Genomic DNA, 22,580 nt, shown 5'->3' with positions numbered 1-22,580 from the left:
CCCCGCCCCGGGCACTGGCGGAGACCCCGGGTCCCGCCCCGTGTCCCCCCCGGGGGGGATAGCCCGGGGAGCGGCCCCCTCCTCCAGACAATGGCCGTCCTGTTCCTGCCGGGTCGCCATGGAGACGGGATTCCTCCATGATGGGGAACAGGAGGGACATTCTTCCCTCTCCCCCCGGCCCCCCGCTCCCCTCGCCTCGGGCCTCAGGGTGCCCCACAGGGATCCCATCCCATCCCGCGTGGGGCCGCAGCTCCTCGCCCGGGATCCCCCCATGTGGTCGGGAGCGGGTCCCCCCCTCACCCCCTAACCCTTTTTCGGGGGTCACGGGCTGGGTCTCCTCACCTCGTGCTGCATCCCGCCAGCTCGGAGATGCCCGAGGGCCGGTGTGGGCAGGGAGTTCTCTGTCCCGAGAGGCCCCCAACACCCCGACATCCCTCCCAGGGGTTGAGACCCCGACCTGTGACAGGGCTGCCCTCAGCCATCACTGTCCCTCACTGCCAGCTGCGACACGGCCACCCCTGTGCTGTCCCCACGAATGACAGTCCCCACCCCTTCGCGGGCTCCATTCACATTTTTCACTGACCTAATTTTGAGCGGTTTCCAAGTGCCCACCCCTGCCCACTCCGGGGGTCCCCGACACAGCATCGCCCACCCAGCTCAGGCTCAGCCCCTTCGGCAGCCTGGGGACACACGGAGGGACACACGGAGGGGACACACGGAGGGGACACACGGCCTCGCACAGGAGCTCGGCAGCCCCCGGGAAGGGCCAGACACGCGGGACGGTGACCAGGTCCCCTCTGGGTCCCCAAAGGCCGCAGGGCCGGTGCCGCGGAGGGGAGCGGCTCCCCCGTCCCGGCGGCTCTCGGTCCTCAGGAGCTCGGCCCGGCCCCCCGGCCCCTCGGTGTCCCCCCCGCGCGGACAGCCCGGTGACGGAGCCGCTCTCGGGATGACTCACGAGCGTCACCCGTCGCGCTCCGGCGACACCCACGCCACGCGCGGTGGGGCGGCCACCTGCCCCCCGTGCCTGCCGGGAGCCCCCGGCGCGGCTCCCCCCGGGCTTCCGCGGGCAGGGGTCCCCCGGCGGCGGGGCTGCGGCTGCGTTTGGCCCTCGGGAACGGCAGCGCGGTGTCACCCCGCACCTGGGGCAGGGACTTCACCCCGCGGGCCAGCTCTGGCCACCAGCACCAGCCACCGTTTGGGGGCTCCGGCCCCAGCCCGGCTTGGGGACCGTGGCCGCTCTTCGCGGGGCCGGGGGCTGTGCCCACGCGAGTCCGGGGGCTGGGCGCGGGGGCTGGCTGTGCCTGGCGGGGGTGAGGGGCTGCCTGGGGAGGGGCAGCGGTTCTGCCCCCTCCTCCCCATCCCTCCATCCGTCCATCCCTGCTTCCCTCCTGACCACACCCTCCATCCCTTCATCCTTCCCCTTAGCACACCCTCCCTTCATCCCTCCATCCCGGTCCCTCCCTCCATCTCTCCATCCCGGTCCCTCCCTCCCGGTCCCTCCCGGCAGCTCCGCACCGCGGTGCCGGGCAGGGGCCGGGCAGGAGCCGCCGCCGCCGCCCCCGGCCCGGCCCTGCCGTCCCGGCCGGTGCCTCCCTCTGTCTCCCCCCGCCCCAGGACACTCTCGGGCCGGGACAGACCATGAGCGATGACCCAACACCCTGGGACAACGCGACCGAGAGCGCCACGGTGAGTCCTGCCTGTCCCTGCGTGTCCCTGCCGCCCCTCCCCACGCCGCCAGCCCCGGGGTCCCGCGGGGGGGGCGATGCACGTTGGGAGCTGTGGGGTTCTTGTGGCTCCGTGGGGCTGGCGTCCTCGCTCGGGTGGGGACAGCAGCAGCCCCGCTGTCACCCCCTGCTCTGCTGGGAGTGGGTGACAGCTCTCAGTGCCCTGTGCCCCGCTGGGATGCTCCGGGTGCTGAGTGCCAGGGGCCTGGGGGTGCTGCCGGATCAGCCCCTCTCCCCGGGCGGGGGGAGCGAGCACCGATCCCCGCGGTGGGGCAGGGTTGGGGGTCCTGTCGCCGTCCCCATCCCCAAGCCCGTTCCCAGCCCTGCTCGGCGCGGGCGGCTCATCCCCCCGGCTGCCGTTGCCGTGGTGCAGGCAGGGCCCGGGGGCGGCGGGGGGCGGGGGGGCGCGGCGGCTCTGGGGAGCAGCGCTGGCGTCAGCGCGGCGGGGGCAGGTTCGGGGTGGGCCGGGGTCTCCCCGCACGTCCCCGCGGCTCAGCTCGTCGGCGCCGGGCAGGCGGTGCCCGGCGAGGTGTCCCCTCAGGATGGGTACGTGCTGCTCCTCGCCCTGCTCTCCATCTTCATCGGGGGCACGCTGGTGCTGCTCTCGGGCATCCTGATCATCTGCCGCCGCTGCTGCGAGGCTGACCGCCGGCACTCCAGGTGGGCAAGGGGGGACGCTGCTGTCCCCGGGGTGTGTGGCACTGTGACAAGGGTCGAGGGGGCTGGCCCGGGCACCTCTGACTCTCCTCCCTCCGCAGAGCCAGCGATGACCCCGAGAAAACCAACACCACTTACCTGGATGACTCGCAGCAGGCGCAGGGTGAGTGACCCGAGTGCTGCCCTGACCCCCCCCACTTCCATCCCAAGTTCCGGGGAGGGGGGCGAGGCAGCTCCTGGGCCCTCCCCTCCCAAGGTGCAGCCCCCAGCCCCGCCGCAGTGACCACCACACACCCCTTGTGCCCTCTATTGTCCATCCCTGGCTGTGGAGCAGGACTGGCAGCCGGGAGCAGGGAATTCCAGGCTGGCATTGAGGCCATGAGTGCAGCGAGTTTGCCAAGCCTCAGCTGGGGAGGCTGTGGGGCACACCACGGCGGGGGGAGCTGGTTGCTGACCCCTTTCTCTGCAGACATCACCGGCAAAGCAGAGGACCCCGAGTGCCTGTCATCCTCCAGCTACCGGGATGCTGAGAGCGAGCGGTTCCTGTCCTCCAGCTCCTCCACTGCCCGGCGCGTCTCCTTCAACGAGGCCGCGCTCTTTGACCAGGGCAAGAAGACCCAGGAGAAGGGGAGGAGGTGAAGCTCTGGGCTGAGGAGGAGGGGACAGGGGGTTGGGGCTGCCCCTCCTGACCCTGCTGTCCCACAGGTACACCCTGACAGAGGGGGACTTCCACCACCTGAAGAACGCCCGCCTGACTCACCTGCACCTGCCGCCGCCCGCCCTCAAGATCGTCACCATCCACGAGTGCGAGTCCAGCGAGAACAGCCTGGCCATGACCCCTCGCCTGCCCCCGCCCAAGCCCGGTCTCGCCATCTTCCAGGTGAGCCCCCAGTGCCCAAGGGACAGGTGGGACACGGGGGACAGGCACCCTGCAGCACCCCAGGGAGGCACTGCTAGGCCCAGGGTGGGAGTCTCAGGGCATTGCTGGAAGTAGAGACAGGAGGCCCCAGGGTGCAGGGGCCCCTCCTGGTCCCACCCTCGTGCAGACCCTCTGAACGTGCTCTGCCTTGCAGCCCCCCGCGGGGGCCCTGCCCCGACCAGTGCTCCCCAGCCATGCTGTGGGCCCCAGCTCTGCCCTGCCCGGGGACACCTACAACTCCACCGTGGACACCAGCTTCACAGAGGCCAGCCCCTCTGCCTCCTCCGACTCTGGGGAGGGGCCCTCGGTGAGTGCTGGGCCGGGACTGGGCAGGGGAAGGGGGGCCCAGCCTGCACAGCCCCAAGGGTCCTATCCTGCTCCCTCCCTGCCCCCCTGCTCCGTGCCAGGGCTCAGGGAGGGACGTGGGCATCCAGCTAGAAACAGGCTCTGCCCCCCCGCCTCATCCCTGCCCCAGGGGACATTTGTGCATCTGCTGCAGCCCAGCTCTGCGGAGCGGACAAAGGAGCTGAGTGGGATGCGGGGGGGCTGGGGGGGCACGGTTGGGTCCCAGCGGGCACTGACGGCCCCCCTGCACCCCCAGTTCACAGCAACACCCAGGAGCGGGAAGGCAGCTGGGACGGGCAGTGCCAGCCCCGGGGAGACCCCCCCGACCCCCCCCCCAGGGCCCCGTCCTGCAGTTCTTCACCCGCCTGCGTCGCCACGCCAGCCTGGACGGGGCCAGCCCCTACTTCAGGATCAAGAAGTGGAAGCTGGAGAGCACCCAGCGGGCGTCCAGCCTGGACACCAGAGGTGGGGGTCAGCGGGGGCCCCGTGGGGCCGTGCAGGGGGGGTGGACACGTGTGGGTGGGGGGCTGGTGGTTGGGTTTGTTCCCCCAGCCCTACCCTGCGCCCCCCCAGGGTCCCCCAAGCGTCGGCAGTTCCAGAGGCAGCGGGCGGCCAGCGAGAGCATGGACCAGGAGGACCGGGACCCCCATCAGACCGACATCATCCAGTACATTGCCCACACGGATGACGTGGCCTTCCACCCCGCGGGGGGCCCCTTCCTGCCCTCCCCCGCCAGCCCCCCACCCTCTCTCGGCAGGTATTTTTCAGTAGATAAGAGGGGACGGGGATGGGTGAGCCGGGCGCCGGGAAGGCACCGAGGGACCCCGCGCTGCCGTGGGCATGGGGGGCTCCCACCTCTGTGGCTCTGGTGGGGCAGCCGGGCCTGGGGTGAGGGGTCTGGGGCGGGCTGGTGATGGGGAGGTTGGGTTGGGGCATGGGCATGGAATGGGCACAGCATGGAGGAGCGGGTGGCACCACGGCACTGCTGTGGCGCCTGCAGGGGCCGGGCTGGCACATCCCTGCCCGCTGCCTGCGGGGTCTGTCCGGTCCCTGACGTGACACCGGGGTGGTGCCCGCAGGCTAGAGCCGGGCGAGGGGGGCACGGGCAGCCCCGGCGAGCCCGGCGTGCCCGAGCAGCCCAGCGCCTACCACGACATCTGGAGCCTGCGCGCCTCGCTGGAGCTGTACGCGGCCTCCGAGCGCAGCAACGACCAGGACTCGGTGCGCAGCGATGGCGGCGACAGCGTCTCCTCCGCCAGCGGCGTGCCCCCCTGTCCCTCCCCTTCCCTGGACGAGGCTGAAGGCCCCGAGGAGAAGTTCTGGGGTCGGCCCAAGCCCGAGGAGTCGGAGCCCGGCACACGGAAGCTGCTGCAGATGGACAGCGGCTATGCCTCCATTGAGGCGCCCAGCCGGGGGGGCGAGGAGGGCCCCCCCAAGGACCAGACGGCCTCCGAGAAGCGCATTTGCTTCACCAGCGCCGGGCGGAAAGGAACCATCTTCGAGAGCTTCGAGGGCCGGGAGCCGGAGGAGGAGGAGGAGGAAGATGAGGAAGAGGACGAGGTGGGGAGCACGACCCTGGGCGCAGCAGGTGGGGGACACCTGCGTCCCCACAGCCCCCTGGCCTGGTCTCCGTATGGGCAGATGTTCCCGGGGCGGGAGGGGCTGCCCCGGCGGGACTACAGCATCGACGAGAAGACGGACGCGCTGTTCAACGCCTTCGTGCGCCACGACCCGCAGTTCGACGAGTCCCCGCTGCGGGGGAAGCACCGCTCCCGCACCCACCTGCGCAAGCAGTGGCAGCACACGAAGCAGTTCAGCGACCCCGGCGTGCGGTACCCGGCGCTGGAGCGGCACCGGACGCCGCTGCGCCGCGGCGACAGCGCCAATTACCCCCTGGACTCGCGGTTCCACAGCCCCCTGCCCCGCATCGTCAGCGCCGGCGACGAGGAGGCGGCCGAGGCGGCCGATGGGATCCCCCCTGCGCCGGCGCTGCCTGACCCCGAGATCCAGGTAATCGTGGAGGAGCCCGGAGAGGCAGCCCCCGAGCCCAAGGCTGGCTCCGAGCCCCCTGAGGACGATGATTGCCCCGGCCCCGGGAGGTGCTTGGGGCTGGGCTCCGGCTCGGAGCTGATGGACAAGATCGCCGGCGGCCTGGAGGAGCGGCTCTACGGGCACCTGAGGAAGGCGGCAGAGAGAGAGATCCCCGAGTGCAAGGTGGCCGTGGCTGCCAGCGATGCCCCCCCCGACCACAGCACGGTCTAGGCCCAGCCTGAGGGGCAGAGACCCCGGCACGGGGGGCTCGGCCCCCACCAGGGTTGGGGGCTCCATCCCGTCCTGCTGCCGGCGCGGGGTGCCCGGTGCAGGAAGGGTGTCCTGGCCCGGGAAGGCCAGAAGGGCACATGGGGGCCCCTGGCTGTACCCCCAGCACGGGGGTCCGGTAGCGTGGGGTGGCCGAGCCCCCCGGCTCCCGGCAGCGAGGGCCCGGGCTGGGGGAGCCCCGGGGGTCGGGGCACGGAGGAGAAGCCGAGCATTGGCCGGGGCTCAGCGCTGGAGGGACTTTGCTGAAGCCCCCGCCCCGCTGAGCCCCCGTGGCTCCTCCGCTCTCCCCTCTCTCTGTGGTTTTACAAGCAATAAGCCTCTCCTCCGGCCGGGAATGTCCCTGCCAGGAAGGGGCCGGAGCTGGGTGTCCCCGCCCCGGGGATGCTGCGGTGCCACCCTGGCCAAGGGGTAGTTTGGGGAGGGGGGAGTCTCCTCCTCAATCCCCCTCAAGATCTGCAGGGAGCCTGGGATCTAAACTGGAAGCAGGGGGCCTGGGCCAGGGGGATCCTTGAGGGGCTCAAGCACCTCCTGGGGGGCCCCAGAGTGGCAGCCCAAGGGCTGGGGGGGGGCAGGATCGGCCCTGGGGACCCCCAAAAAACCCCCTGGAGGGGTGGAGGCTGCCTGGTGCCTGCCCCTGGTGCTGCCCCCTGGCACAGGGTTCAGGGTGAGAGCAGAGCGTGGGCTGTGGGTGCCCCCCGGTGCCCCCCACCACCCCAGGAGCTCCGTGGGGGCTCCAGGATATTTATTGATTTTTACAGAGGCGGTTGCTGCTCCGGGGGTGGGGATGGGTGTTCGCTTTTTATTGGGTTTTTATTTGTGTTCCAAAGGATGGGTAAAAAAAAAAAAAAAAGAAAAGAAACTGCCCCAGCCCTGGCTGTGGCTCCTGGGACTTGGCAGCGGGGGGGGGACAGGCAGGGCCCCCCCAAACCCCCATTGCATGCGAGTAGAGGCCGGGTTGCCCCTTCCCTCTGCGCAGGCTCTGCCCAAAGCCCTCCCTCCATCACCTCTGCGTTTTTAAGTCTATAAACAAAGGAGAAAAACCAAAACCAACCAACTGTGACGTCTCTGAGCTCTTTTCTTACCTTCTGCTCCCCGGGATGGTGCCTGATTTGGGGGGTCAGGGCAGGGGGGCTCCGGGCCTGGCAGTGCCCCACAAGTGGAGGGTTTGCCTGGGGGGCTGTGCCCTTCCAAAAGGAAAAGGAGGAGGAAGGGCTGGTCATGCCCCTAACCCCGCTTGCTGCAGGAGGAAGGACATGAAAGCCACCTGCTGTTTTCACTTTATTTTTCTTTAAAAAAGAAAAAAAAAGGAAAAAAAAAAAAGGAAAAAAAGGGGGGAAAAAGGAAAAAAAAAAGGCAGGAAAAAAAAAGCCATGTGGCTGCCAGTGCCCCAATCCCTTTGGAGCCCAGATTCCTCCCAAGCTCTGAGCCCTTCCTGGGCCCTGTTCCCTTCTGAGCCCCTCCGAGCCCCCGTGCAGCATGCAGGTGTAATAGAGTTCTGCTTTGTCTTAATACCTGTTTGGGGTTTTTTTTTTTGGTTTTTTTTTCCTCATCTGGTTTATTTTAACACATCACGATGTGTAGGAATCTCTAAATATACCGCAAATATAAACAAAACAAAAACAAAAACAAAAAAAAAGAGGAAAATATATAATATATAACAGTAGTCTAAAACATAAAGTGCACGGCAATGGCTTTGCACGACTCTACACAGCCGGGGGAGGCCCGGCAGGGGGGGAGGAGGGTCCCACCCTCCCCCCTCGACCCCTCATCCCACCCTTCCCATCGCAAAATTAAAAACAGAATCAGTGTCTTGATTGGCAAAGAGTGATTGGGGGGGAGGGGGCAGCGTCCTGGCAGGGCAGAGTTCAATGTCCAGGTGTCCGGCGGGGACGGTCCGGCCACTGCGGCTCCGTGTCCTGGCGCTGGCCGGGGCAGGGGGCGCGGGCAGGGAAGGGGGGGCTCCTCGCTTGGTTTCCTCTGGTTTCCTTTTGGATTGCAAGCACAGTCCAGTCCCAGGAGAGAGGCAGAGCTGGGGTGAGGAGGGGGACGCAGGCTGGCCCGGGGACGCTGTGGGGAGAACAGAGAGAAGGGGGGTTAGGGATGCCACGGGGTGGCCAATTTGGGGTGCTGGCTCTGCTCCTGCACCCTGCCCCGGGGCTCCCTCTGGCACCCTGAGATGGGAATGAGGGGCCTGGGACCCCTGTGCTGTCCCTGGAAGGTTTTGGGGGCTCCTACAGCACACAGTCCCCTCAGCCAGGTAAGCTCAGACCTGCCCAAAGCAAAACCCCGAGGAGAAAAAGACTCCAAGGAATGTCATTTATGCCAGGGAGGGGAGGATTCCCTTCCTTGCAAAGGTTTCTAGGCTAAGGGGGGGAGTGACCCAGCTAAGCTCGGGCAGCCCTCACTGAGCTTCCCCTTCCAGCAGCAGCTGAGCAGGAAGGGGCAGGAGGAGCAGCAGGTCCAGGGGAGCCCCATCCCAGACTCGGGCTGCACTGACTCCCCGCAGGTGACTCACTGCCCCCATGAATTAAAGATGGAGCTGCCACGGGCCTCTGACAGCTGCAGGGGGAGGATCCGGCTTTTATTTCGGGCTTTTTTCACACCACAAAGCTGGTCGTGATCCAGGAGATAACAGAGCTCAGCCCCAGCAGCGCTGTGACGAGCATGAGGGCGGGGGCGGATGAGGCTGAACATGAGTCACTGCTGGCTCCGTTATGAATGAGGGGTGGGAAGGAGGGGACAGGGCTTGGAGCTGGGGAGGAAGCAGCAGGAAGGAGGAGGGGAAGCAGGGAGTGGGCTCAGCTTCTCCTGGAAGTGTCTTGGGCATGGGTGACAGGGCCACCTCCTGGGCCAGGGGCAGGTCCCATGGGACACCCTGGAGCTCAGCATCCCTCTGTGCTCCCCAAATCCAGGTGGGTGGTGAGGCTGGGAGCAGGGCAGAAGGGAAAGGGGGTGTCATGGCATAGCCTGAGCACAGCCCAGGAGGGGAGAGGGATCAACACCTCTCACAGGAGAGGGCAGAATGGAGCAGAGCAGCGCATGGGGGGCATCTCCCCTGGCTCTGCACCCCTCAGCCTCACAGGGGATCCAGACCTTGGGTAAAGGGACCCTACAGAGGAATGCTCAGGACCAAGACTACACAACACCCCTGACCTCCCTCCCCCTGCCCACGGCTGGGGCAGGCTCAGACGTCCCCCAGCTCCCCGGCAGTACCTGGGCAGAGCTCACTGCTGCTTGCAGGTGGAGAGCTTGCGGATCTTGCTGCTGGCGGAGCAGGCCTTGCGGGAGGGGTTGGAGGAGGCGCTGGCGCGGCGCTCGCCCTTGGCCCTGGTGCTCAGCTGCCCCGGCTCCGTCCCGTTCATGCACACGGCCTTGGGCAGCCCCTTGCCGCGGCTCTGCCCGTTCTGCCCGGCCTCCTCCTCAGGCACCTGTCCTGCAAGGGAACGGCCACGGTGAGGGGGTGGCAGCAGAGCCTCCAGGAGCATCCCTCTGCCCGGGATGGATCCTGCTCCTGCGGAAAATCTGGCCCTGTTCCAGCGCCTGCGAGGGGAGCAGGGGAGGGATCCCCAACTTGGGATGTGCGAGGCTCAGAGCCTGAGGCTGCACCTCCCTCCTCGCTCCCCTCGAGGACTGGTTTGGTCCCCGTTCCCCCAGCACACAGACACAGTGTCCCCTCCTCCCTGGAGTGTCTGTGTGCCCTGCCCCAGACCCCAGGGAGCAGCCCAGCTCCTCTGGGGAGCAGGGGGGCAGTGGTGGACGAGGTCACTTCTATTCCTCCTGCCCCCTCTGCAGGTGCCAGCCCCAAGTACCAACTCTGGGGTACCCAGCCAGGGTCTGGGTGTGTTTGCAGAGCGGGGCAGAGCAGCCTCTCCTGCACTGGGGTCTGGGTGTGTCACTGTCCCCTGAGGGAACATCCCATGGGTGTCATCAGCCCCTCTCCCTCCTCAGCTCCCTGTGACTCAGCAGAGCAGGTGAAGAGCCATTTCCAGAGGCACCTCCCGCTGCCAGAGCCGCGGTTTGGGTCACATCCCCTCACTCGAGGAGTGACAGAGGGATGTGGCTGCATCCTGGGCTGCTCCCCCCAGGAACACGGCGCAGCCCCCAGCCCCAAGCAGGGCTGAGCAGAGGCTCCATCAGGCCCCTGGCTCCCCCCCACTGGATCCAGCCAAGGCAATTTCCTTCCAGCAGGAACGTCACGCTCCAGGGCCCTTCAGTTATGACTCAGAGGTTTGAGTGGAAGCAAAGGCTGTAAGACGATTATGTATAATTTTCTTTAAAGGATGCTCAATCCTTTCTCCGCCAAGGCCGGGCGGGACGTCAGCTCTGCTTGCGCCAACCATCACCCCACTGCTGGGAGCTGGGGGGGACAGGGAGAGCTGTCTCCCACCCAGGGGTGGTGGGAGAGCTGCTTCTCCTCTGGGGGAGCACAGTGGGGGTCCCACCTCGGACCCCTGTGCCTTGCCACAGCATTCCTGGCCACTGCTGCAGATGGGGAGGGAGGGTGGGTGTATCCAGGGTTACACGTGCAATCAATTCCCTCCTGGAACTCCCCCTGCATCCCTTCCAACAGCTCCCAATCACTGCCTTGTGCCTGCTTACCTGAGCACTCCTGCCACAAGAACAGAGAGGGAGAGCTCCTGGTTCAGGGCACCCAACCCTGGCACTGCTGGAGCCGGTGGCACCGTGCAGTGCCCAGCCTGGCACTCCGGAGCAGCACAGCTCCTGGCCCAGGTTACCACAAGGGATTGTAGTGATGGGGGTGCTCTTCCCCCTCCCAGGGCGTGTGCCAGTGCCTCTGGCACTCTGGCAGTGACTGGCACAGCGAGAGGCTCAGGAGCACAAAGCTCATGGCCCTGCTGTGGATTCCTCCAGTGCCTGACTGCTCTGGAGCAGTGATGCTCAGGGTCCAGTTCTACAAGAGGGGGACACACTGGTCCCAGAGCCCCCAGGCATGGGGCTCCCTCAGGGGCTCACACGGGTCAGGCTGCAGCCCCAGCCCAGCACAGCCCCGCTGCAGCACCCCAGAGTTCCAGGTTTTTTCTTCCATCCCTCCATCCCACCAGCACGACTGCAGAGCCTCAAACAACCCCATTCAGAGCAAAGCTGAGCACTTCTCCTTCCCCTCCCTCGGCTGAACTCGGGCCAAGTCGATTAACATTTCTGACTGGGGAGGGAAAAAAGAATCTATCCAAACAGCTCATTTGTCTTTTGTGTGACTCTTCCCTCCTCCCCTCCTTCCCTGCTTCAAAAGCACAGTCCCGGGAGTCTATTATGGATACCAAGGAGGGAGGTGAATCGTGAGCTAATTTTACCTCCTTCACCAATGACAGTTGCTGACGTTCAAATTAATGAAAATAAAAATTCAGCACGGGCTGAAGTCTTGGCAACTGCTGCCCCCGCGGAACCGCTGACCCAGCGCTGTGTCTGCCCGAGCAGCTCCTGCCCACCTCACCCTCACCACGAGCAGGGCTAAAAATATAATAAATAAAGGGAGGGCTGAGAGAGGAACCAGGAACGTGGCTGCTCATCCCTGCTCATCTCTGCCACCCCTCACATTCTTAATGGCTCCGCATCCAGCTCATTCAGGCACCAAAAAAGGTTTCAAAACAACACGGCAAAGAGCTTTTGAATAGCTGTTTGTCAGACTGAGCACACAGCACCGTGAGCAGCCAGGAATGCACCTTCCTGACAGCCAGTCTTGGCTCAGAAGCTGTATTTTCCAGCCTCAGAGTGCAAAAACCCAGGAGCAGGTGCTGCAGGATGGGGCTGCAGCAGAGGAGGGGTTAATAGGACAGGAAAGAGCAGAGCTCAGCCTCTAGACCAGCACAAAAGCACCATCACATCCCTTCACTGCACAAGAGTGGGGAGAGGATTCTGCCTCCAGGCCACAGCCATCCTCTCCTCCATCCCCTCCTAGCACTTCCCTGCATGGGATGTTTAACACCGATTGAACCAGGGGCTTGGAACATTTACATCTCCCCACAGAGCTGCATGAATCTTTAAATAACCCTTTAAAAATGAAAGCACTTCCTCAAAGCCCCTTCTTCCTCTGAAGAACACAGGATTTAATGAGGTTTCCTCTTTCTTCCCCCTCAAACCCAACACCCACCCCCAGCCATGAGTCACTCACACTCCTGCTCTGGCTGCCCAGCAGAGCCACAGCTGAACTGATCCCCCATGTACAAGGGGGCTTTTAATTTATATTTTAATATGGGATCACTGCTAGAAATGCAGAATTGAGCAGGTTCAAAGGGATGCTGCAGGAAGACTTTGGTGGAAAAATTCACATTTATTCCCTCTGCAGCTGCCCCCACCTCTGCAATGCCTCACAAACCCACCGAGGGTCTGTGCTGGGACCCTCCTCACCCTGCTCCTCCCACGAGCACATTCCCAGTGTTGAGAGGATTCCTGCCCACCACAAACACTGCACATCCCACCTCATCAGCCCCTCTCATCCTTTACATCTCTAATCCCTTTGAAACAGCACAAATGACATAGAGAACATGCAAGATCTTCCAATAATCTGCCTGTCATCTGCCATGACAGCTCTGATTTGGGTTTAAACGTGGTGGTTTGTAAGAGGAGGGTGAAATTCCTGGTGTCACTGCTCCCAGTGACAGACACCTGCCTGCATGGGGCTCACCCTGCTCAGCTGGGATGGACATGGAGCTGAGGAAGGCAAGGGCCAGGCTGGGACCAGTGTCCCACTCCCCAGGTGTGCCACAGACCCTGAAGAGAGAGTAATTTCAGGGCTCTGCTCACAAATAATTAATTCTGGCCAAATTGGTCCGAAGAATTAACTGTGCTCAACAGCAGAGTCCAGCAGCAGCTGTTCCTGGGAGAAGGGAAGGAGCTGGCACAGGGGTAGCTCTGGGAGGGGCATCCTGGTTGATCAAATCAAGGACTGAGGAATCTGGAGCATCACGGCTCACTCACACCATTCCACAACCAAGAATCTCCTCCTCTGCTGAAAGCATCATTCAAACCTCGAGGCCTTTCCTAAAAAAGCTTTAAACACAGCAAAATCCCCCACAACCACTTCTCCCCTACCTGGTACTGTGAAGTCCTGAGTGTAGATGATATCATCTTCAATGTCATACAAGTCATCATCCTCTTCCTCATTGTAGCCATGCAGATCCTCCAGGTAAGGCACCGCCGTCATGCTCCTCCACCTGTCCTTGGTCTCGGGGCTGGGAGGGATGGGCACCAGCGCCTCTGCCTGAGCGTGTTTCTTCCTAAACCAGCTGCAGAGAGCCCGAGGGCAGAGCTGGGTCAGTGCACGAGGCAGGCAGGAGTCCTCCAGTCCTCCCAGTCCACCCCGGTACTCCGAGCTGGGAGCTCCACCCACGGCAGGTGAGGAGGAATCAAAAGGTCTGGGCAGGTGTCAGTACTGAAGGACACACAGGAAAGAGGACAGGGACAGAGGGACAGAGGGACAGGCACAGAGGGCAGCTCAGGACCACTCTCTCCATCACCAACTCCAGCCCAAACCACCTGTAACTCAAAACATACCAGCAGAGCTGCCAGATTCCTGAGTTTTATTATCTTAGCAAGCAGGACAGAAGGAACTTCCCCTGTCCTGAGGCTGATCCAGCCCAACAGACACAAAAGTTTGCAGGATCCCAGCCTGAAGAGAGGGGCACTTACCACAGCAGTTTCCTCTAAAAGCCAGTTTGCACCAAGGCCACAGCAGAAATGCTTCTACTTTATCTTTTTATCCCCCCCGTCTCAAGGGACTCCTATCACCACCAAACCCTGTGCTGCCATCTGGCCAGGAAAGGATATCAGCTCCGAAAGCTGTTCTTAATCAGATCAGGAATCCAGCAGGCTGCTTCCCAGCAGCATCCCAGAGCCAGATGGGATAAACCTCTTAGGTTTTCATCGTACTCCCATGGCAGAGCTCTGACTCCAGACTGTCTGGGACATCTCCCAGCGCTGCATGTGGGCACCCAAAGTTTCCTGGAAGTGCTGCTGGAGCCTCCACACTCCCAGTGACCCCCTAAAAATGGGTGGGAGCAGAGGTTCCTCCAGACCCAGGTACTTCTAACACACCTTTCCAGCCCACACAAGCATGATGGGACACAAGTGCTTCCACCCTGCAGTTGGCATCCAGTAACTCCTGGCCTCCAACCACGGAGGAGGGCCTGAGCCAGCCCAAGAACTCTCACCAACCTGAGCCATCTGGTTTTTATCACCCCAGTTCCAAATTCCTTTCAGGAAGGAAGGCTGAAGGCACCTCCTGCGCAGAGCTGTAATTATCATTTTGTTCTACTCTTACACTGCTTTGACAGTCGGCCTAAAAAAAAAGTGGGATTCTAACAAAACTATCAGGAAAAGCGAGGAGTGAGGAGATAAACAAATGGAAATGCAGCTACTGGGACAAATCAGGCAGGATTCAAGGGAGGGGTGAACTCTCATCCAGAAACTGCTTCGTCGTCAACATCTTTAAACTGTTTTCTCTGCAGCAATGGAGTTTTGGAGCCAGGCAGCCCCTGGTCTGCAGGGAGGAAGGAGCTGTTTGGGGAGAGGGACAGGAACTGCTGCAGATCTCAGCTGGCAATTGTCACCTCTGGTCCCTAAAGGAGCACTACAGGAGTCAAGCAAAGCCCATCCCAGCTGCTGGAGTGGCAGGAAGGGAATGGGACCAGCACAACTCGATTCTGGCCCAGGGCTCTTCACAGATCCCATGGATGGCTTCCTTGGTGACGTGCATGGCACACTGCTCTCCTAATCAGATCAATCCATTTCCCTTCCTTGGAGACTGTGCTCATCGAGGAAGTGACTGCCAAGACAGCAAATCCAGCCTGGGCTGATCCAGCCTGGCAGGATCAGCAGCACAGGGGCAGGGGAGCCACCAGCTGGTTTTGCCAGGGGCGCTGGGGCTTGAGGGATCCAAACTCAACACCAGAGACCTTGGGAGAAGGGAACAGCCAGGACAAATGAGATCAGAGTGACTGCTGTTAAAAGGAGAATTTTAAAGGGAAAAAGCCTGGAAGTCTATGGTAACTGGTGTTTTTATTTTGCTGTATTTCAGCTCTGCCTCACTCTTCCCTCCTGTCCTACTTACCAGGAGAGTAAAAATAGGTTTTTATTAGCAGCAGAAACCTGAATCACTGTACTCCAGTCATTATGCTTCCATCCTCCGGGAGGTGATTTCAAACACTTGCATATGCATATATGGTAATGAGGACAGAGAGTGAGAAGAGAAATCCATTGAAGTTCTAAGAAAAATCAAAGACCTCTTGGAAGGAGCCTCGAGCAATTCTGCACGGAGTAGTGGAGTATTTCCTGGCAAGGATTTTCCAGCAGGGACAGACATTCCTCTTTCTGTGCTGGTGCTGGAGGTTGTCACTGAAGATTTGCTCTTCAGCTGAGGACCACTGGCTCTTGGAGCACCCTCATCTGCCTCAGGAAGCCACTGCCTGAGCCAGAAAGCACCTCCTGGTCTGCAATGGCCATGAAATAAAGCCCCTCCTCAGCCCTGTGCTCACCACCACCCAAAACACGGGCTGGGTCAGAGCCCTGCTGCTGAGTGCCCTGTTCCACCAGTTATTCCCAGTTTCAGGGATGTTTTCTGAGCCAACTGCACTGGCACACACACAGTTACCTGGTGCTTGTGGCAGCTGCTTTAACCCTGAGGGCGAAGAAAAGATTTTGGCTATCTCAGAAGTGCCCTTTGTGCAGAACATCCCTGTGCAAGAGGCAGATTCCTCTCTGGTCTCTGTTTCAAAGGGCTGGGAGTGGCTTAGAAATTCTTCAGAGTGAAGGCAGCAGTAGTAAGGGATTATTTCTTCCTATTCCACAAACTCACTGAGGCGCCTGCAAAGCTCAGAACCCCCGGGCAGCAGCAGTACAGGAGTTAATTGTGATCCTGCCAGGCAGAAGTGGTGCCCAGACAGCCACAGGGAGATAAGGCAGCAAGGGTCAAGGACTGAAGGAAAAGAGGAATCTGGGTTGCCCAGTGCTTAATGAGCCCGTTTGGTTTGCAGCTCCCAAGCTCAGATCTCTCATCACAAGTCCTCCCTCTGCTCTTTTCAAGTCCTGGTATAAGCAAGGATAAAATAAGAATCTTGTAAGCACAGCTGCAGCTTTCCAACACTCCCAGCTATTCACTTCCCATTTGGGTCACAAACATTGCAGTTGGCTCAGTTTGCACAGGGATGGTTTTCTCTGAGAGCAGATGCCAAGCTGCAGATCCCTGCCCTGCCAGCCAGGGTCAGGACGAGCCATTCTCCACCTCCTGTGATGCCATGTAAGGGCCTCGAGCTCCCTGGAAGGTCACTGTCACCACAAGCAGCAGTGAACAGGGTTCCAGTTTAGCTCAGCTCCCTCACAGGCAATCGTGGAAGGCACACAATGTCCCAGGGAAAGGCACGCCAGCAGTGTCCCTGCAATCACTGCTCCAGCGCTTGTTGGATCAAGAGATGTCCAAGCTCTTCAGTCAGGTTCAGAATAAACAAAAGTATTAAAGTATAAACAAAAGACAGCAGTTTCTCCCAGTTGGTGGTAGGACCAGAGGTGGCAGGGATGGCTCAGACTCCCACAAGGAGTTCTGGAGATTCAGTCCTTTAACACACCACGTTACAAAACTGATTTACAGAATGTGGGTAAAAGAAGGAAAGATTCCTTCCATGTGCTGCCAGAGGGCAGGAAGATTGAAGCAGGAAGGAAGATTGTTCCTCAGGAAGGAAGAGGAATCCTTCTTTGTGTCCTGCTGAGAGGAAATCACTGCCTGGCACTCCAGAGAACGGATGGGGAAAGCCCACAAGTGCACAGGCAGCAGCAGAGGATCAGAGAAGCCCCTCTCCCTCACTCAAACACAACCCAGGAGCACAGTCAGACCCTGCAAAGGAGCCCTCAGCAGCACCACACAGATTTCCACGGGATTTGGAACCCAGGTTTGAACAGCAACACCTCCCAGAGCCACACTCCAAACCCCACAGGTGCTGGGGGAGGCAGCACAGCAGCTCCAGGAGGGCAGGAGGAGACCCCAGCCCTGCAGGTTAATTTGCACCTCCACTAATAAAAGGTGGAAGTGCCTCCCTTCTCGTGCAATGAACTCCTGCAATCGGATCTGCGCCTGAACAAATTAAGTGTGACACTTGTGGAGAGGGAAGGGAAGATGGTTGCCTTGGAAACAAGGGACAGAGGTAGAATTCTGCATCCACTTCATCACTTTAAGTGCTGCAGCAGGTCAGTGAATTAGTAACAAAACCAAGTGCATGAGCAGGAAGCCCTTCAGCAAATGCACAGGGCAGAGGGGAGGTGGTGGATAATCCATAGGGAGGAGGTTGGAACTCCCTGGCTCTTGGCAGCTTTTCCTCCCTGCCTTACAATCCCCATCCCAGGAGCACCAAATATTCATCAAGTTGAGCTGTGAGCACTGGTTTTCCAGTGAACATCATCCCACTCTGATCCTTCCAGGGAAAGCAGGTTTCCAGGCTCTTCCACTGCTATCCAGGGGTTGACTTCTGGCAGCTCCTAAGCTCTGAGATGACAGGCTGAGAGAAGTTTAACTCATTTCCATTTCCAGCTCCTGGTCTGCTCTGCACGGACTGGGTTGAACAGAGCAGCATTTTGCTTTGTCCTGCTCCAGTAAAAGTGCAGAGACAGGAGTTTAATGCAGTTCAGCTGCAGGAGTGAGGAGGGAGGAAGGCAGCTGGCAGGGATGAAACTCAGCAGACTCTTCCTCCAGCATTCCTCTGCTGCAGCAGGGCAAAAGCATTTGGAATAGCTGACAGGAATAATGGGAGGAATGGGGCTGGATTATCATTGCTGGGCTGCCTGGATGCCTTCCCTGCCTCCTGCAGCTCTGCTCCCTATGGAATAGCACTCTGTGCTCCCTTGGTGCTTTCCAAGTGCCCCTGAGCCACTGATTTTATCCCTGCAAGGGCCTTTTTGGAAGGTGAAGTGGGGAAGGATGGATGCTGAGCCCCAGCTCTGGCTGCAGGACTCGCCCTGTGATGCTTCCCTTGGGATCACCCTTCCCACAGGGCAGGGGAGCGTTGCCCCTTCCCAACATCCTGACACGAGCCTGGTCCAGCAGCCTGAGTGCAAAACTGCTGCCCAGGGGCTGCTCCTGCTGATTTCAGAGCACTTTGATGATCCTGACTCTCCATATGAGTGAGTCCCCGGGAAAAGCAGCTCAAAGACATAAAAGGAGACTTCCAGCAGCATGGAAAGGCACGGGGTGATTCTGGTTTGAGACAGGATCCATCCCAGCAGGGCAGCCTGGGGAAGCTGCTTGATGTTTCTCTGGTTTAGTTCCTGTCCTTAGCACATGCTTTTGGGGGGAGGAGTGTAGAAAAACCCACAATCATTAATGATTTACTCCTCTCAGTACATGAAATCTAAGGGTTCTAGAAATCAAACCTCTTCTTACTAAAGTGCTTTCCCAATACCCGAACGGCTGCCTGCTGTGTTCCATTTACAAAAAAAAAAAAACAGGGTCAGGTTAAGCATCAGGGCTAAGCTTCTATTTAAAGAAAAGGCAGGAGAACCAAGCTCTGGATTCTTTAGCACAAAAAGAAGCTGGACACACACATCCAAGGCCCAGGCCACAAGCTCTGCTGTGCTTGATGTAATTACTAGATGCCACAGCAGGAGGAAGGAGGCAATTACTAATAGGGGAGAAAAGCCTATTAAGAAGCACTGGCTAAGCTCACACAAAACTAATAAGAGCCTAAGCCTTGGAAATGCTCCTGGGTTTGCAGGTAGAGCCTTTTCTCAGCCCCTCTCGGCGCCGGGGGATGAAAAGCCTCAGCACAGCAGCAGAGGAGCTCGGTGGCTGCCCCGTGCCAGAGGTGTGCTCCAGTTTCTCTGGCTTTTCTGACTACAGGCAGCATCTCTGGAGACTCCTCTCTGTTTCCAGCTGGGCAATGCTGACACAAAAAAATCCCTGCCACGTGGGAGGAGGGCAAAATGGAGTATCTGGGGTTGGGGAACAAACTCAACCACCCTGCAGTGACCCACGAGGGCCCAGGGCAGCTCCTGAGCTCAGGGGTGGCCACTGCAACCACAGGAAGGGAAATGCTTTTAGTGCTTGTCTCAACACCTACTGATGACTCCACAGACTTAATTCCTGCTCCTCTGCAGTGCTTCCTGACAGAGCATGGCAAGCTGATCCCCTCTGGTCACTGCCATTGGTGCTGGGAGGCACGGGAGGGAAAGGCAGCCTTGAAGGGAAGATGCCTGCACCTGTCAGAGCCCAGAGCCCCTGAAACAACCCAGGCATGGGGCCTGGCTACTACAAAAGGGTCATCCTTGTGCTTAATTAAGTGCCTGGGCAGCTCCATAAACCCTGCCCCCAGCCCTGCTTGCACTCTGGTCCTCCCAATCCCTGTTGGAGCTGGTCCCATTCGCTCCCAGTGGAGCCCCAGTGCACTTCAGGCCCCTCAGGTCCTGGCTGTGGCTGCTTGGGCACCTCCCAGGGACCATCACCTGACAGCACAGAGCTTTTCCAAAGACACAGGAGAAAAGCAGCGCTGTTCCTGCAGCACAGAGTGGGCTCAGCACCACCCTGGATCACATCCTTGCTTTTACAGCTCCCACAAGGATCTGGGCAGGCTCACAGGCCAAGCAGCTGCAGTCCAGAGGCAGCTCTGCCTGTCCTCAGAAGCACTTCCCATTCCAAGAGGAGATAAGCTAATGCAGCCTCCGCAGTGAAGCAGCCTCATGATGCTTTTTGTTCTTGTACTTTTATCCGCCCAGGAAATCTCTGCTCGGAGCCAGCTTGTTCAAACAGATCCTTAAAAAAAAACCTCTCAGTGATAACGGGGCATTTCCCCCCCTGACTACAGCACGGAAAATGGGGGAGGATATGGGGGAGGGAGGACTGTGATATTAAAGAGAAAGAAAAAAAAAATTTCCTATTGTCCTGGAATGCTTTTCCACATACTGACTCCATATGGGGCAAATACCAGGGGATATTTCTGTCCCCAGACTGGCCAGAACTGACACACGTTACTGAACAGTCCTACTTCAATAACACAGCCTCCAGGACCTCCTGTTCTGCTCCATTAGTACTTGCTGGCCTCTGGAAAAAATTATCCAGAACCCTTAATTATCCAGAAGCAGGCACGCCACAAACAGACTTCCAACATATTCCTTATTTACTGGTTAGCAATTCCAGTGCTTCACCGGATGCTCTAATAGGAGGAAAAAAAGCCAAGTGGAGGTTGCCAGAGCCCCAGCAGAGCTGGAGGAAGGAGATTTAGTGACTTCCATGTGTCTGCTGTCAAAAGGAAACAGAAGGTGAGAGCAGGAGCACAGGTAGAGGAGGAGAAGGGAGGGAAGGACTGGTAACACTCACTTGTGCTGCCTTATCTGCTGTATTGAGAACCTCTTGGCTGGGTCGTATTCAAGCATCCCTGGAAAGAAGGAAAAAAAGTCCAGGTGTGATCACAGACACTCTCAGCTGAGTTGAAGCCAGGAAGGACAAAGCTCTGCCCTGCCCTCCCCCTCCCTCCCCGACAGCCACGCTGTGCCCAGTCCTGGCAGCTCCAGGCAGGATTTGCTCCACTGGCCACAGGAAACTCAGCATAAAGTCCCAATTCCATTGCTAACCTGTTCCAGTCTGTTCCTCACCAGCAAAGCAGGTACAGCCCTTCCCTCCATCCCTCCCTCCCAAGTGCAGGGACTGAGGCTTGTCCAGCCCTTGATCACAGCTCCAAGAAAGTCTCCAAGCAAAGAACATCAAGATTTTGTATTTCAGAGATAATTCCATTGAACCTCCTCCATGGAAGAGCCAAAGCCTCAGGCATAGCATATGTCCACTTGCTCAGTGTCCCAGATCCTCTGCTCTAGTGGAATTCTATTCTGAGGTGCAGCCGGGGAGAACCAACCAAAAAAATCATCCTGCTGCCCATCCCTGTGCCCTGGCCAGCACTTGGATTTCTGAGATCATCTGCTGAGGTAGCTGGGGTGGGTGGTGAGCAGAGTGGGGAGAGGAAAAGCAGCTCATCCCTGTTCTCTCTGCGAGAGAGGGAGGTGGATTCCTTAAACAGCCTCCTGGGATGCCCACTCTGCTCCCCTGCCTTTCAGAAGCTGCACAATTCAACGGAAGGGAATGAGCAAATTTTGCCATGTTCTTCAGAAATGAGCCAATGGAACCCTGAGAGTTTCATCCAGCAGCATCCAAGATATTCTCCAATGAAGGTTCCAGGAACATATTCACCTACTGAACATTAGCAAAGCCTCGTGGCTGAACACTACAAGGAGTTTTGCTTTTACTGGATGATCCCCTGTGGCTCCTCAAGCAGCTGCACTGTCAAGTCTTGCACAGGTTGCATGAAGAATGAGGGTTTGGACACGGGTTGGAAAAGAAGGAACCCATCTTCAGCAACCAGAAAAGTCTGGGAAGCAGAACTCACTGTCAAACAGGAATTCAGAAAGTCAGGACAGGAGCAAACAGTGCAGAGTGCTAGGGAGAGCCAGGACAAGGACACACTGAGAACACGGGGGTGGGGATACATCTGGGGGGACACTTGGAAGTGAGGGCTGGAATAACACATCCTAGTACAAGCAGGAAGGTGAGATCCTACAATTCAAAGGGCATGGAAGAGATAAATCACCACAGCACTTGTGATACCAAAAGCTGCTCCAGAACATCTTCCCTGTCAGTCTGTTCACATCATATCAGACCTAGACATGGGCAAAGAAGGGGGATAGGACAGTACAGTGGGAAAAGACTGAAGTTATTTTGCCCCCAGAACTCAAAATACACTTTGCCCTGGCAATTTGGGAAGGTTTATCCACGCTGGTGACAGCACTAAGAGCTTTAAGGCAGATAAGATCACTACTGACCCACATGACATCACAAGAAGTAGGTTAAAGCAATCCAGGAAGAGCTCTCCAGGTCACAGGTCAGGCTCCTGGCTCAGGGAACTCGAGGCACTGGAGTCCTCAGAGCCCAATTCCTCAGAGTTCTGGGTTGTTTGGATTGGGTTTTGAAGGTCTGTAAGGATGGAAACTCTACAAACCCCCCTCAGTGCAACCTGTTCCAGAGCCCAACCTTAGCTGCAAAGGAGTTTTCTCATGTTCAGATGGAATGTCTCCTCACCTTACAGAAAAAGAAATAAGTTCAGAGAAAAAAAACCCACAAAAAACTCACACCTAATTAAAGAACCTATTAATAAGATGATCAGACAGTTTCACAGCTCAGCTGCCCAAATGAGTTGGCTTTTTTTTTTTTTCTTTTTAAGAAATAGGGCTGCAAAGAGCTCTCACATGAAGTTTAAGGGACAAGAGCAAGTACTGGTTGGGTTCTCATATTAATGTAGTTAGAAATAGGGAAGTCAGGACACCACCCACTCCCCCCATTGATTTATTTAAAAACCACACTTTAAGGTGTTTTTGAAATTTAAGGCATTTACCAGATGAAACTGGTACAAGCAAGAGAAGAAGTTTAAGGTAAATGATTAAAGGAGGCCCAAGAGCAGTAGTCACAAACAACCACGGCACAGGGAGCTGTTGCTCTCAAGCAACATTAAAAAGGCAGAAGGGAAATAACCGAGCGAAAGGAATTTTTACATCAATGAAAAACGATCGCATTTGGGGCAACATCTGAAAGAAAACGGGAAGTGTCCTCGCTGAAAATGTACATTCACACATTCAGC

The 22,580-nt window shown here is 58.9% G+C and overlaps 2 protein-coding genes across 3 annotated transcripts in view; one reads left to right on the top strand and one right to left on the bottom strand.

Annotated features, from left to right (window-relative positions):
* The first annotated feature begins 5 nt into the window (after nt 1-5).
* Nucleotides 6-6,823, top strand: CBARP (CACN subunit beta associated regulatory protein). Its single transcript, XM_063403244.1, is given in 10 exon segments — nt 6-1,686; nt 2,239-2,384; nt 2,483-2,544; nt 2,851-3,016; nt 3,087-3,261; nt 3,455-3,607; nt 3,902-3,970; nt 3,972-4,110; nt 4,219-4,402; nt 4,725-6,823. Coding segments are annotated over 10 exon segments (2,325 nt in total). The 5' UTR covers nt 6-1,638; the 3' UTR covers nt 5,908-6,823.
* Nucleotides 6,824-7,597: 774 nt separating this feature from the next.
* The window catches only part of STK11 (serine/threonine kinase 11), a 32,467-nt gene continuing 17,484 nt past the window's right edge, over nt 7,598-22,580 (bottom strand). For both annotated transcript variants that reach the window (XM_063403331.1, XM_063403332.1), the window contains 4 exons: nt 20,276-20,333; nt 13,015-13,208; nt 9,178-9,397; nt 7,598-8,031 (listed from right to left, as the gene is read on the bottom strand). In XM_063403331.1, coding sequence (XP_063259401.1) covers nt 9,189-9,397; nt 13,015-13,208; nt 20,276-20,333 — 461 coding nt within the window. In that variant the 3' untranslated portion in view covers nt 7,598-8,031; nt 9,178-9,188. The remainder of the gene's footprint in view (nt 8,032-9,177; nt 9,398-13,014; nt 13,209-20,275; nt 20,334-22,580) is intronic.

This window comes from Prinia subflava, chromosome 8, assembly GCF_021018805.1.
Source record: "Prinia subflava isolate CZ2003 ecotype Zambia chromosome 8, Cam_Psub_1.2, whole genome shotgun sequence".
In the NCBI taxonomy this organism is placed as follows: domain Eukaryota; kingdom Metazoa; phylum Chordata; class Aves; order Passeriformes; family Cisticolidae; genus Prinia; species Prinia subflava.
This window is presented reverse-complemented; position numbering and strand designations above follow the sequence as displayed.